The 15,233-nt window shown below is 43.0% G+C and overlaps 1 protein-coding gene across 3 annotated transcripts; it reads right to left on the bottom strand.

The window, feature by feature from the left end:
• Positions 1-2,759: 2,759 nt before the first annotated feature.
• On the bottom strand, positions 2,760-14,806 carry SLC13A2 (solute carrier family 13 member 2). Of its 3 annotated transcripts, XM_053995572.1 has the most exons (13): positions 14,705-14,806; positions 11,600-11,728; positions 11,113-11,249; positions 9,882-10,028; positions 9,776-9,814; positions 8,732-8,875; positions 8,393-8,515; positions 7,215-7,436; positions 7,003-7,113; positions 6,291-6,405; positions 4,783-4,944; positions 3,770-3,907; positions 2,760-3,002 (listed from the first exon to the last, which is right to left on the bottom strand). In XM_053995572.1, the coding sequence occupies exons 1-13, from the start codon at positions 14,804-14,806 to the stop codon at positions 2,871-2,873; spliced, it is 1,701 nt and encodes a 566-aa protein (XP_053851547.1). In that variant the 3' UTR covers positions 2,760-2,870. The 3 variants fall into 3 exon arrangements, with proteins under 3 accessions (XP_053851547.1, XP_053851546.1, XP_053851548.1); XM_053995571.1 differs by having other exon boundaries at positions 7,012-7,113; positions 8,732-8,909; positions 9,808-10,028; XM_053995573.1 differs by lacking the exon at positions 14,705-14,806 and having other exon boundaries at positions 9,882-9,977; positions 11,600-11,713.
• Between the last annotated feature and the right edge of the window lie 427 nt (positions 14,807-15,233).

Here is a 15,233-nt window from a genome sequence, read left to right as displayed (position 1 = left end):
GAAACCTGTATTTTGTGGTTTTGCCGAGGAGTTTTTTAGGCCAAGGCAGGCAAAAAAAAGACACAGGTCCCCTCCTCGTTACCGAATTTATCACTTGTGGAAAGCAAACTCGGTGTCAGCTGCGAGATGAGGAGCTGCAGTGGGAATCCCAGCTAAGCACAGCAGGTGCTGAGCTGGCAGTTTCACAGCAGATTGTGAAATTTGATCTCACAATGGGAAATGGAGCCACTCCTTGAGGGCAATATCTGGAAACATAATGGGGAACCACCCTTCAAAGGTGATCCAGGTAATAATGGGGCTTAGAAACACTTTCTACCTGCTTTGCTTAGAAAATTATGAAAATTTTTAATAGTGTTACTGGTTTTTGCACAAGCACACTATATTTAGCTGTACCTCCACTGGTCCTGGGCTCAGACACACCCAAGGCAATGAACTGCCCAGTGCCACCACCACTGCAAGGTGGAAACTGGTCATGAAATTCTCAGTGCTCCTTGTGTCCTGGTGTTTGTTCTTCTCTTCTCTTCTCTTCTCTTCTCTTCTCTTCTCTTCTCTTCTCTTCTCTTCTCTTCTCTTCTCTTCTCTCTTCTCTCTTCTCTCTTCTCTCTCTCTCTCTTCTCTCTTCTCTCTTCTCTCTTCTCTCTTCTCTCTTCTCTCTTCTCTCTTCTCTCTCTTCTCTCCTCTCCCTCTCCTCTTCTCTTGATTTTCACCCATATTTTTTTCTGGAATTTGGGCATTTTTACCCCCTCTGAGCAACTTCCACTGCAGATATTCCCTGGCAAATCTGCACTCACCCATGTTAATGAAGGTGGAACACCCAGCATTAATGCATTGGCCCCATGACACTCTGTGCTACTTGATGTCTCCCTCCTTTCTTCTTGAGATTGGCATAAAGATTGCACCTGTGCTCCTGCAGGTACTTTATGCACACCACAGCCTCTGAATAATGTAGACTAATAGAAAAGACTTCAAAGAACCATAACACACTTTTAAAAGGGCTGGAAGGAGAGGCCGACGGGAAATGTTATAAGAATTCCACCTTTCCTGCTTAGCCAAGCAGTAATTTAGGAGGACATGTAAAGTCTACGGAGTATTTCAAAGAAAACAAAAAGCAAACAAAAGCAGAGCACACTGCCCTGATGCTGGAGACAAAGGGAGGGAGAAGGGAGAGGCTCTCAGCAAATCATCTGCTCCAGTTTGTCATTTTTAAGTCCTCAGACAGAGGGAGAGCAGGGTAATGAAAATATTTAGAGAGATTTGGGTGTTATTTGATAGAGGTAAACGCAAAGGGAAAGGAGAGTGGTGTAGCAGTGACCCAGGAGCTCGTTAGCAACAGAGAATAAATGCCTTTCCTTCTGGAGCTGTGGATATTCTGCTGGATCTCTATCTCACATCAAATTAAAACGCTGTCAAGGCCACAGGAGCAATAACACCAGGCTGTTCTTTCCAAGACAGTGATTTCCACAGCCACTGGAACCAATGCTGAGGAATCAATGACCAGCAGACACCAGAATTATCTGGATCTTTGGAACTGGAAAAAAACTGCTGCAAGTCAGTGAATTTGGACATTTTCTGAATCAAAATGACACTGCACGCTGCCCTCATCTCCTAATAATTAGGCTAGAGAAAGAAAAAAGAAAGATTTTGATGAGAACATATTGTTTTAGAGTGAAATTCCCTCATTTTCACTCTCATGGAACCAGGATGGAGATCCCACCAGAGTGGGATTTCAGGAATGCACTTTGTGCAAAATTGAAGCAGGTAACAACAGAACAAAGGTTTCAGAGCAAACTTCAGGGGCACACATTGAGTAACTGCTCTGTGTGAACCCAGCCTAATTTATGGCACCAAGAGATCCTTTTGGCAAAGTGCTTTTGGATATTTGTCAGTTTGGTCATTAGGAATTTATCTGCTTCTGAAAGTCAGCTCCAGCAGAATAGAGATCAGATATGTAACACGATTACATGATGGGCTTTTACAAAGGAAAATCTTGGGCTGCACAGTCCAAGAAAATTTGACTCCGTAATAATAACAACATAATTACTACTTTAAAGATAAGAGAAAATCAACTATGCTGACTTCTCTAATTATTTAAAGATATTGTAAGTGAGAACATGGACAAGAAGTTGATACCTGGAAGAGGGAAGCAGTGATTTATACCTAAAAAAACCAAACTCTAGAACACAGGGGTACATTAAAAAAAAACTTTAATTCAATCATATACATTTTAGCACACAGGGATTCTCTCCTTTTCAAGGAAAGGTCTTATTATGAACTTGCAGGCTGTAATCTGACATAAATAACACCCGGGTGGATGTTCTGGGAGAAAATTAATCTTTTACATTCCTAACAAAGGGACTGCAAATAAATATATTTCAAAATAGGAGGGGCTGACAGTGATTTTCCTGGGATCACACAACACACAGCTTGCTGTCAGTGCCCACAGAGTATATAACAATCATGTACACCTTGAACATTTACACATATACAGGTGGAGAGCTGTGACAGCACAGATCTGTGCATGAAATCAGGAACTCAGAGTCTCTCTCCTTCCTTTTCTGTATTCACACCTCTCTCTTTTTTTCTCACTGCAGATTTCAGACTTACTGGAAAAGCACTGGGGGCAAACACCCCTGCAGAGGCAGAAAATCTAAAGGTGGGAGGGCTGGAAAGCCAAAAATCACCTTGTCCTCCTGCCAGGGTGACAAAACCCAACAGCAACCGGGCAATTTTACTGCTGCTACCACTAGGAGGATTTTGCTTGTCCTTTTCCACAGGACAGGCTTTTCTCTAAGCCACTGCCTCTGTGGGTGATAGCCGTGCTCTCCCTGCAGCTCTGGCAGGAGCACTCCTGGGTCTGCCTCCTCCCCACGTTACAGGCAGGTCCCTGTCCTGTTCGCCCACGATGGGAACGTCTGCAGCTGGAACAAGGATGAAGTCCAGGTGTTGATGGCCAGAGTTATGGTCAGAACTCCCAGAATGTTGAGTACAAACCCAGCTTTGGCCTAGAATTAGAAAGGAGAAGCGTTGTTAGCAGCCCTGAGCACTTTTTTCCTTCCTTGGTGGTTAGGATGGTTTGCATGGTTTGATTTTCTCTTTGGCGTTCCTTTCACACCTCCACCAAATTATATTCAAGTTTTCTTCACAAATATAATTTGTATAAAGGGAAAAGTTTCCATTGGATAAAACTCTTAAAACTAGAAGTCCCAAAATCTTTTTAATCCTTTATTCTGACCTGGTATTTCTCTCTATTGTTACTTTGGGTTTCTTCTTGGATCAATTATAAGTTAGGGAAGAGACATTGAAGTTATAGGTCAATAATAAATTATCAAGAGACATGGCACTGCTGTGATCACTTTAGTGACTTCTTGATCACTTTAGTGACTTCTTGAGGCATCAGGGCACCCAGTGAGATGTGCCAGGCTATTCCCTGTCCCTGCAGAAGGACTGCCCAGGTGACAGGGCTCTTGGACACCCTCATGCTCTACATTTGGGTTTTTCAAGCAGTCAGACATTGACAGATCTTATTATAAAATCTTCAAGAGGCTCAGGCTGTTCTTTAAAGCTCATTAGCACCTTTCTAAGATTCTCAGAGTGTATTAGAAACAGTGTAACCCTTTATTCATGCACACACTTCTTTCCACTTGACATAAGCCGGGCACGCTGACTTTTCTAATGCTCCCCCATGAAGAACCAGCATTAGGAAAAGAAAAGATCAAACCTAGGGGTGAAAATTCTGCAGAGAAAGTGTTATGTTTTTTTTTTTCCTCACCATATCAATAACCCTGAGCTGTCCATAGGAGAAGACAATGGCATTGGGAGGAGTTGCCACGGGGAGCATGAAGGCCAGCGATGCAGAGAGTGTGCAGGGCAGCATGACATAGAGAGGGTTGAGGCAAATTGCTTCAGCCTGTGCACAAAAAGAGAGCAGAGACGATGGGTTTGACACCCAGAAATGCACAGAAACCTTCTGGCAGAAATCTGATTGCATTTGTCCATGTCAGAAGCCTCATTCTTCCCCAGGCACTGCAGCCACTCATATTTTGGTGCTGCTTTAGACACTTCCAGCATCTTTATGCAGCAAATGAAAGAATTGATTTTGTGGTCAGGGCTTTGTGTTGCTGCTGTATAAATGGATAAATAATGCTTATATTCAGCTCTAAACCCTGGCTTTGAATTGGTTAAGAGCAAAATTAAATTATCAGGGGAGGCAGGTGAAGCTCTGGAGGTGAGAGCTTTGGTTTAGGGGCTGGCTGGAGTCTGTGGCCTATGCAAAAAGATTTTGGAGGCGCTCATTCCAGTTTCTGTCTGGAACCAGCTTTTCAGTTTACAGAGCTCTGTCTTATCCCAGCAGCAGGAATCTCCAGTGGAAATGCAGAAGTCTGAATTAGGTCATGCTATCACCTTCAGAGACTTCTGGAAGGCCTTGGTGGGGGTGAAATACAGTCATGGGATGATGCAGGCAAGGAAATGCTGCTGCTGCTGCTGCCTCCGTGCAGAACAAATTGGGAAAAAACAAGTACAGCTGGCAGTGACCTCATGTTTAGGCCAGAAGGTGAAGCCTTCATGTGCCAATGAATTTAATCCCTTTGCTTTTCACCAGCAATGATTTTAGAAAGGTTGAACTAAGCACGGTGTGTGTGCGTATACGCACACAGATTTTCGTTTTAAGTCTGGTACCCCTGATGGGATACAGGAACCAGTGCTTGGCTTTGCCAGCCAGTTTTGGCAACTGAGGAGCTGAAAACTGCCCTTGCAAGAGTATTTTGACATGCTGGGACTCACCATTGAAGCCAGAATGGGGAGGAAGAGGGTGGTGGTGGCCACGTTGCTGGTGCACTCGGTGAAGGTGGCGATGAGGAGGCACAGCAGGAAGGCAATGGCTGGGTGAGGGATGCTCTGCAGAGGGGTCAGTTTGGTGCCCAGCCACGCAGACAGACCAGATTCCTGCAAGAGAGCAGACAGGGATGCCAGGCTGGAGAGGGAAGAGCCACATCAATGCTCTGTTGCAGTTCTCATGCCAATTCAGCCCTCCCTTCTCAGAGCAGTTCTCATGCAAACTGCAGGAAAACACAGCCAGTGCTCACAGACAGGATTGTTCAGTAAGTTAAACAAAAAAAAAAAAAAACAAAACAAAAAAACCACAAAAAAAAGCCAACAAAAGAAAAAAAAACAAACAAAAAAATCAAACAAAAAAAACCCAAAAAAACAAAAAAACCCCCCAAAACAACAAAAAAACCAAAAAACAAACAAACAAACAAACAAAAACACCAAACCCCCCCCCCCCCCCCCAAAAAATCAACATTATTTCCCATCCAAGGAATTGGAAAGTAGGAGATCCTGCATTTACATTCCATTATTGACAGCAAATAATTATTTCTCTGTTCAGATCACTACTTGGACATGATCAATACTTGAGGTGCTTATTTTTAATAAAAGCAAAGGTATTTGAATTAATTTCCTAAAATATTTATATATATATCTTATCAGATGCTGTAGTGATTTAATGTCATTTCATCACATTGTCTGAGATCTTGATAACTCTCTGAATCTTTTCACACCCTTCATTCTTGTCAGTCACTGGGAAGCAGCAGCATCCTCCCTGTCATTCTGGGCTTTCTGCTGAAGCTTTTATGTATTTGCTTATTTATTCTAGGACAAATTAAAGTGATTTCCTAAATATTTCCTTTTCCAAACATGTACTTTTCCATTTTAACGTTGATCTTTGAATTCTAAACTAGTATTCCTAGGCACTTGAAGCCTTTTAGAATTTCTTTATTGTCTATAGATTTAACAAATGGATCGTCTGTTCCGTCACTTAAATCATTACTGAAAAATAATGTGTAGCACTGGACTCATTCCTGCAGATGTTCTTTACCTGCTCCTGAAGTTTCTCTAGCAAGCTCTACATTTCTCTCCTAACAGTTGAATTTAAATCCTATTTCTGTAAATCCTTGGTTTGAAATACTTTGGAGACCCCTCCTGGGTAAATCATCTCGTCATGCTGGCTGCATCAATTACATTTTATTTAAAAGAACCTTGAATGCGTTGGGGCAGTTTCTTAATCAGCCACTTTTCTAGAAACACCGTTAATGGTGCTGCCCTGACTGGCACGGGGAACAACAAGGATTTGATGCCAGGACTCCAAGGATGGTCCCACCGCCAGGAGCTGAGGAAAAGGAGCTTTCGATGCTCCTGGTGTGCCCTCTTGTGTCCTGGGAGAGCACGAAGAGCAAGATGGAAAAGGAACCACCCAGGAAGACACAAATCCCAGGCGAGCCGAGGAATGTTACCTCACTGCCTTTGGCCAAGGCAAAGCCACCTCCCAGCAGGAACACGATGTTCCACGGCATCTTCTCCTGGACGACTTTCCAGTCCAGGAGGGGTGGAGGTGCCCGGAACTTTGTCCTGCCCCCTAGAACCCAAAAGAGATTTTGTGAAGCCACGTTGCACTCTCCAAAGAAAGGAGAACTTCTTGGTGGGAGGCGAGTTTGGTCTGAACGTCAGGAATCCCTTCTGTCAGCAAACTCTGGAATTATCTCCCGAAGAGAACGCTGGGAGCACCAATCAACAATGGCTTTAAAACTTGACTTGCAAAAGCTCTAATGAATGATCTGTAGCTGCTCCAAGAGCACAGTGGGAGGCAGGGAAGGGTGAATTAAAGGTGTGGTAGCAGCTCTGTGTTTCTGTTGTGTGTTCCCTCCTGAAGATTCCAGCTCAGAATCCTTTACAAATGTGTACAACAGGGGCAGGAACACTGCTGGGATAAGAGTTTCCTAATTAGTTGATGAGAAACTGATTAGTTGATGAGTTCCTGATTAGCTGATGAGTTTCCTAATTAAATGATGAGAAACAGAGAATTTTATGTGATACGTGCTTTGCCAAACCTAAAGCACACAGCTGGAGGAGCAGTTTTGAAGTGTTATTTGATATTTGAAATTTCCTTTGTAAACCCAAAAAGTGAAAATTTCCCACATACCTCTTCAGACAGGCGATTTGTGGTGCTTCAGTGACTCACCTGTTTGCTCTTGGTCTCTGTCCTGGTTGGAAAAGCCAGAAGGGAGGATGAAGAGCAACATTGCAATGAAGAGGGCGACGGTAGCATCGGTGACATAGCTGCAGTAGAGCAGTCAGGAATTTAGTCAGCTGTGATTCCAGCTGGATGAAATCCAGCCTGGTTCATTTTCATTCAAAGTGAGGAGGAGAAGGGGCACTACCTTTTATTGTCTTTGTTGAAGAGAACTGTTGCCCAGCCTGGGATGAACCCAGGTTCTCTTGTAAACCACAACACCACCAGGAGAATGAAGAGGATTGAAACTTCTATTTCTGCAAAGTTCATTTTGCCCAGTTTCTTGCTCTCTTCCTTGATGATTTCATAGGCCCGTTGCTCCTTAGCCTTGGCAGCAGGACTGGCACCACAACCAAAATTCTTCTTAAAACTGGAAGAAAATGGACGAGAAATGTCAGAGAAATTTGCCAGGTATCCTGAGAGTTAAGAATCCAAATTTTATACTCAATCATAATGTCTTTATATGTATTTATATATGAATATTGAAATTAAATATAATTTGCAACCATGGTGAGTAGGAGCTGTATGTCTTGACAAGATGACCAGAAGAAAGCTTCCTGACCCTAAAAGTTCATTACTTAAATGTAAAGAAGTGAGATATCTGGGGTTTATGAGGAAAAAAAAAATACAGAATCACAGAATGGTTTGTGTTGGAAGAGACTCTAAATTCCATTTCATTCCAATGAAGGGGCAGGGACACCTTCCACTAGACCAGAACAATGTTAATGTGATTGACAAGGCTGTTTGATCACTTTACTAAGAGGTAAAGAATTGCCAAACTTTTTAAAATGACAGAAAATGAGAATTTTAAAGGAGGAATTTGAAGGTGAAAAAAAGCATTTCGGGTGTAATTCAGCATTACAGCACTCTTTCCATGTAAAATGAGTGAAGCTGGGATAATACAACCATGAAAAGCTGAGTATTCAACAGGCAGGAAACGCAGGCTGGCTGTGTGGGGTGATCTGCACCAGAACTAGCACAGAACTAATCCTCTAGTCCTGAAGCAACCCTGGTCACAAAGGCATTTACAGCTCTCTGTAGAAATCAATTTCCTGCTTTGGAGCACAGCAATCTCCTAGGACACGACAGCAATGCTGCAGAACAGGTCATGGGCACTCAGAGCCTCCCTGTTTTCATCCACAGATTCCTCAAAGGAGAGCTTGCAGAATTTTAACAGGCACTGAGTGTGCTGTTCTGGTCTCTGGTGTGTGTCAGGACATTGTCGCCTGCTGTGTGATTTTTCTCTTCAATAAAAGGCTCACTGGTGGAGCACAAGTCCTGCTCAGAGCCCCACCAGGTGGATGGCAGGGGCTCAGGGGTACTCACTTGAAGCCCAAGTACAGGATCTGCAGCCACATCCACGCCAAAAGCAGCAGCAACACCATGGTGGGGAAGGCGAAGGAGAACCAGGAGGCAAAGTTGATGATGCCACCATTGTCTTTATAGATGCTGGAAAATGCAGGTGGCTGTTAGCATCCAAAATTCCACACTCTCTTCTGTCCTTCATTAATGAGTCAGAAAAGGGGAGGTTCTCTGGGGCCCATTAAGGAAGAGGAGCTCACTTCCCAGGAAAGGGACCAAACTGACATTTTCCTTCTCTGTGCTGCCTGGGAGTCAGCTGGAGCAGAATGCTGCAGTTTGGAGGGTGTATAATCCCAGACTTACTCATTAATTTGTCCTTGCAGCACCAGATTTGGAGTTGTCCCAGTCAGAGTGGCGATCCCTCCAATGCTGGATGAGTAACAAATGCAGAGGGACATTCCCTTGGACAGCTTCAAGTGTTTCTGCTCAACCTCTTCATTTCTCTTCCTCTCTTCCTCAACTGTCAGGACATGAGAATTACCTAGATCCCAAGGAACAAAAGAGATGCAGGAGCTATATTGGACAGGAGAAGGCCTTGGGCCTGCATAATTCAATATTTCAAGGCTAGAACACAATGGATTCAGAGCTGAAGGAAGCAAAGTTCCTCATTTTAAGGCTGGAATAGTTAATTTTTTGATCTTCTGCCCATTTTCACTGGTTGTCTTGACACAGAGCAGTTTTTCAGAGGGGAATTTGAAATGTGTGCTAAAGTTTGAACCTACTGCTGACACTTCCTTGTGAATGAGGGCGATGTCTGAACTGCACATGGAGGGGAGTGAGGCAAGAATTCAAAGAATTATAACAGAGTTGGAGGAGCTGGGCTAAAGGGAACTATTTCTAAAACCAGTATCTGTCTGCTGGCACTGAGATTTATGTTCAGAAACACTGGAATCACCTCAAAAATGGGGAGAGGGCAGACAGCTGGTAAAGAGATATTGTTGCTTGATTGTGTACTTTTGGATTAGAAAGATCATTTTAATCCCTAACCTTCCTGCTGGAAAGAGGCCAGAAATTTTGCCTTGGGAATCCCCTATTATATGATAAGTTACACAGTAGATAATAATTGAACTAACATAAATATGCAGGGAAATAGCAAGCCTGATATAAAGGCTTCCCCTAGTGGAGAATTTGTACTTTTTGTCGGTTTGTTGAGTACTTATAACCTTTTTGTATTTTTGATTTAACTTCAGCCAAGTCAGAATAATAATAACAATAATAAAAATTGTGGTTTTGTCTGGTTCATGGAAGGGCCTCATCAGTGTGGTACAGTCAGGATGCTTTGGGGACAGTCTTCTTTTAGGATTTACTAGGAACTGTTACGCCAGGAGAAAGGTCATCCTCCATCACCCTGAAGAGAAAACCACCTCCAACCCATTCACCTTTTTCCTCTGGTTCTTTGGAGTTGTCAGGTGACTTTTCCTGCAGCTCAAAGGCTTTGTTGGTGTGTTCAGACACTTGGCCAGGGGTGCCAGACTCAGTTTCTGACTTGTGCAGCTGCTCCATCACTGCCTGTGCTATGGGGACCATCATGGCAGTGGTGGCTGTGTTGCTGATCCACATGGACAGGAAAGCTGTCACCACCATGAAACCCATCAGGAGTCTGAAATGAGAAGGTTTGGAAAAGCTGGATCAGAACTCAGCCCTGCAATGCTCTTTATTTTTTTGTTACCAAGAGTCAGCTACAAATGCTGGCTTTGGAGAATGTTCAGCAATCCCCACCCAGCATTTCCTCCCACCCTGATTTGCTTTGTGAGCCACACAGTGAAGACTTAACATCAATTTTTCTTTTTCAACCAATTTTTTGACATTCCTATGGATAAGAAAGTGGAACCTGGTAGGTTGGAGCAAGCAGTTTATCCAGTCAGATCCTGCTTATCCCACATCCTTCAGAGGAAAACATTTCTCAATAACACATGTTAATGCATTGTAATAGATTTTGAAGAGGAATTGCAAGCTGAATTTGATCCCAAATGGCAATCAGTTTAAGCCATAAGGAAGATGATATCTTTTTTGCTTTTCCTCATGTTATTTTATCCCACCCCTATTATTTAAGATTCTCTTCTTACTCATCTAAAATTCTAATCCTCGTTTCAGTATTACTCTGTTATTTGTCTCAAAATTATTTTTTAGATGAGATGTAGATTATATATGAGATGAAAAGGGGTTTATCTTGCATGCATTTTTATTCTATTGCTTTGTAATTTCCTTCAGTATTCCCTCTTCTTATGAGTTGAAACTGATTAAACAGGGTGGTGTAGCCTTTGTATAGCTTAAAGTTCTTGTCTGGAAAACAATTGTTGTTTTCCAGACGAGCATCCTCGTATTTTCTCTTCTCTGCAATCAGCAGCAGGCAGAGATTCCATGTTCAGCTGTGGTTTTTCCTGCCTGTCCAAAGCTCCTGTGCTGCTGGCCCAGCCTGGCAGCACCCTTCTCTTTCCAGCATTGATTCTCCTGTTGCTATTTCTCACCCTAAAAGCCTTTTAGAATTAAAAATAAATTTTAAAAAACCCAAAAAAGACACACCAGGTGTGTAACACCTCAGCATTTGCAAGGCTTGCTCAGGCACTAACTCACTTGGGCTGCAGGAAAGCATCTGCAGGGAAAGATTTGCAGATCCCCATCAGAGAGGGAGTCTAATGCCATAAAATCCTTCATCCCACAGCATTTCCACCACTGTCACTCACAGGGCTGGCCTGACACCAGTGATCAGCAGGACCCTCAGAGCCACTCGCTTGTGCAGGTTCCAGGTCTCGATGGCAATGGCCATCACCAGGCCCCCCAAAAAGAGCATGTTGGTGTCCTTCAAGTACTCCTGACAGACCTGTGAGGTGGGACAAGGGAGAGGGAAGAGTCACAAGAGAGGGGACATCTTCTGAGGGAGCTTATTCCAAAGGCATTAGCAGGGAGTAACTCTGGGTTGCATCTGATTGGGGAATTTGCTTTGATTTCAGATTAGCAGCTCCACCCAGAGCTCACTCTGGGCTCATGCAAGTTCTAGTCCATGGAGAATACAGAGAATAATAATAACAATTAAAAAATTAAGTTAAAATAAAACAATAATACTATCAATAATATAAATATAATTATTATGATGGTGGCCATCATAATCCTGGGGAATAATCCCAGAAAAAAAGCAGCTGACTGATTAATACATGGAACATGATCTCTTACTGTCGTTGAATCCATGATATTCATTAGTGGGAAGAGCAGGACGGGCAGGAGAGCTGTGACAGCCAGAGGCAGGGCTTCTGTGCACCAGAAAAGTGCCATCACTATGATCACATAGCCACACAGTGCCTCCTGCCAGGGGAAGGGGACACACAGTCAGAGCACGCTGAGCATCAAACCCCCCGAAGCCTCATAATTACATTCACTGCCTGATAAAGGGATTAGAGAAAAGGTTGTTTCCTGTGCTTCTCTCCCATCTAGCCTCTGACCTTTGCAGATCCTAATCAAGTGTCAAACTGTGCAGCAATCTCAGAACTCTGAGGAGCAGATGAGGCCTTCAGCGGGGGCAAAAATAGTACCAGAGGAGAAGAAGCGAGGATGACTTTGGACCTTTCATGATAAGGGACTGGCAATCACTGAATAGGCCTCTTGATTGTGCTGATGGTGTTATATTCTGTATTTATGTCCTTGAGTTGTAGAATCAGTTACTGATCCAGTCAAGGCTTCTCCACCTTCTCACACGGGCTGCAGGTCATGGCCCAGGTGAGCCACAACTAATTTCAACAGCCTGGACTCCTTGTACTGTAAATACTTTTATAACTTTTCACTGGATTTTTAGCTTAGTAGAGACTTTGAAAGGCTCACTGGCAGACTGGTCACAGATCATTTCAGCTTCCACTGACTTTGTCTTGTTTGTTTGAGGAAAGTGAGATGCCCTATTTCATGTCACTCTTTTTCTGAGGAAACCTTGATTTAGTTCTGCTTTGGACAACCACTCCAAATTTCATGTAACAACGTTTAAGCCAGTCCCTGTACACTGAAAAGATTCAAAATCACTTGTCACAACAGTGGCATTTGGTTTGGCTGAGAAAGAATGTAAGAGGAGGTTTTGGTGTCTGCTGTGTTTTGGAACTTGCACAATTGTGGGAGACACCAAAGCCAAAGGAAGAAAACCATGGATGTGTGGTCTTGGATAAAGGATGTCCACTAAAACATACTGCTCAGTATGAACAAAACTAGTGATGCTTTTGGAGGTTGGATTGTGTTGCAGAGAATTAAACCAAGGAGCTGCAATAATGGGTGGCAGGATTGGATTTGAGATGCTTGGGAACACGCTCAGGAATTCTGGACGTGACGTGGAGGTTACAGAGCTGCTGAAGGGAAAGGATGAGCAGGGAGCTGAGCAGTCTGGAGGAAAGAAGATGACAGCAATCTAGGTGTGAATTATCGAAGCAGCCAGGCTGAAGAAGTAAATCTAAGAGATTCCCAAAGATACAAAAATATTTCTTTTTGAGCCTTATTTATAAACAAGAGCATTAAGAACCTTAATTATTCATCCCACTGATCACTGAGAGCAATTTGCCCTTTTGACAATTCTTTTTCTCCATTTTTGTTATTAAAAGACACAGAGGGGTGCCTTTTGAGAGACCCTAGCAGAGCTTTGGGATGTAACTCATAGGCACAGTGCCATTGTCTTCCATCCTGCTGCGAACAGGAAAGGGTTTTCCCAAAATCAGTCATCCTGTAAGGACATTCGTCTGCCTTTAAGCAAGATTTTTAGCATTGTTTGCTCTTAATTATAATAGCTCAGTGTCCAGTGCTGTGTCATTTTAGGGCAGGTTAATAGATGAACAAAATAGAAAAAAATGTGAAATTCTACCCTGTAGCTGCTGGCTCACACCACTGTGTGCAGAGACACCAGCTTTTTCCTGCTCAGCATTGGCACAGTGCACAATTTAACCCCAAAAACCCCTTCTCAAAGGTTTCCTTAAGTCACAAAGGGAAAAATCCAGGACGTTTTCAATTTTTGTCTTGTTGCCGACTGCATAGAAACCAGAGAGAGTCATTTTCAAAGAGCAACTGAACCAAGACTGCCAAACCATTCCTCAGGTAACTCCAGGGACTCACTGTATGTAACAATGCCTCCAGTGACTGAGTTTGAACTTGTGGCCTCAGGACAAAAAAAAAAAAAAAAAAAAAAAAAAAAAAAAAAAAAAAAAAAATCACTCTCTGTCTCCTTAGAACTTTCCTGATCCTGATCTCTTCTCACTTCAGTAACTCCTTTGCCTACTGAAAGTTAACTAACAAAAAAAAGGTACTTTTTTTTTTTTCCTTCCTATCGAGATTTTAAGTAATAATCTGAACTATTTTATTTACCTAGTGAGGGAATGAGAGGCCACACCTGCCCAGCTGCCACACTCAGACACAGAGCTGAGAGGAGGACACAGCTTTGGGACAGGCAGGGAAGGGTTAGGCAGGTGGAGAATGGAACTTGGGAGAAGGAATCTAAACTGGGAATCAGCAGGGATTGGGAGGCAGAGAGCAGAGGGAAGGATTTGGTGTCCAAAGAGAAGTGACAGGAGAGGCAGTTTGGGACGAGCTATTTTGTGGTGCTGGGGCCGTAATAAGAGACCAGAGATTAGATCTTTTTGCATGAAGAGTTTGGGAGTGCAAGAAACAGTGAGGAAGCAGCAGAAGACTCTGTCAGCTCACAGCTCTTTCTTTAAATGATCAATGCCCCAGAAATACCAACCCAGATCCTGCAGCTCCTCAGTCAACTTTTCCTGAAGGAGCCTTAAGCCAGGTGTCTTCCAGAACTTGGTGTTTTAAATTTCAAATCCTTGTTTGGGAAGATTCTTCTTAAATAAGTTAGAGCAAGACTGAAATGCATGTTATTTTCCCTTATGTATCAGAATGTCTTATCTACCTAAAAATGCCTCTTCTAAGCAGCAGTGACAGCAAGGAAAAAAATAAAAGAAGATGTGGACTGAACACTGTTAGGAAATGAAAAGGAGGATTAAAATTGAGCTTTAGGTCCACACAAATGTCTTCAGCATAGAAAGTCCTTTTCTACATCAGCCAGATGCAAAGCAAGAGTCACAAAATCTCTCTCATGTCACTGAGTGTTCCTCTAGAAGATGCAATCACAGTTGTAGCTCCTCATCCATCTATGCCCCACTGCTGTTTTATTGCCCCAATATACTCAGGGGAAAAAAAAAAAAAAAAAAAGAAAAGAGATCTCCAAGCAGCAGCTGCAGGTGAGAAAGAACCTCTTCACCATTGAAAAGAGCAGCTCTGAGACGTGGAGGCTTTTGAAAAATCCCTTACCTTGGTGGGCAGAACCAGAGGCAGAGGGAGAAACACGAGGGGTACCAGGACGACGATGAGGTATTTCCTGCAGGCCAGCACTGCCTGCCAGGAGAAAGCCATGGTGCTGGAGCTAGCCCAGTGCTGAAGGGCCTGCAATCCACTGCTGGGAGCCTATATAAACACCAGGGAATATTAACCATTGACCTCGGGAGATTGGGTGTTGTTTTTGGAACTGTAATCGGAGAAAGAAGGAAGAGAACAAAGAAGGGAGGGGACAGTAAAAGAGTGTCAGAGCAGGAACTTTCTTAAGAGAATCTTTCAGGAAGGTGATAAATCCATCAGAGAATTAAGTCCTTGTGGAGCAAGTGGGTTTTTGAAAGCGTGACCTACACTTTTAAAAACATAATATTAATGATTTGGTCTCTAATAATGCTCTCTTTGAATAGGTACTGTTATTCCTTCTATTAAAAAAGAGAAACTGCTCCCTCCAGAACATGCTGCAAAATTATTTCAATTTTCAAAAAATATGGGGGAACACTGAAAATGA

The sequence above is a fragment of the Vidua macroura genome, chromosome 20 (genome assembly GCF_024509145.1).
Source record: "Vidua macroura isolate BioBank_ID:100142 chromosome 20, ASM2450914v1, whole genome shotgun sequence".
Classification (NCBI taxonomy): domain Eukaryota; kingdom Metazoa; phylum Chordata; class Aves; order Passeriformes; family Viduidae; genus Vidua; species Vidua macroura.
This window is presented reverse-complemented; position numbering and strand designations above follow the sequence as displayed.

Excerpts from the sequence above, each read along its gene's own strand:
- SLC13A2 (XM_053995571.1), bottom strand. The coding sequence starts at position 14,806 with ATGGCTTTCTCCTGGCAGGCAGTGCTGGCCTGCAGGAAATACCTCATC. Across the intron at positions 10,029-11,112 it reads ACTGGTGTCAGGCCAGCCCT|ACTCCTGATGGGTTTCATGG; the intron begins GTGAGTGACAGT and ends TTCTCATTTCAG. Across the intron at positions 4,945-6,290 it reads CCTTGGCCAAAGGCAGTGAG|GAATCTGGTCTGTCTGCGTG; the intron begins GTAACATTCCTC and ends GCTCTCTTGCAG.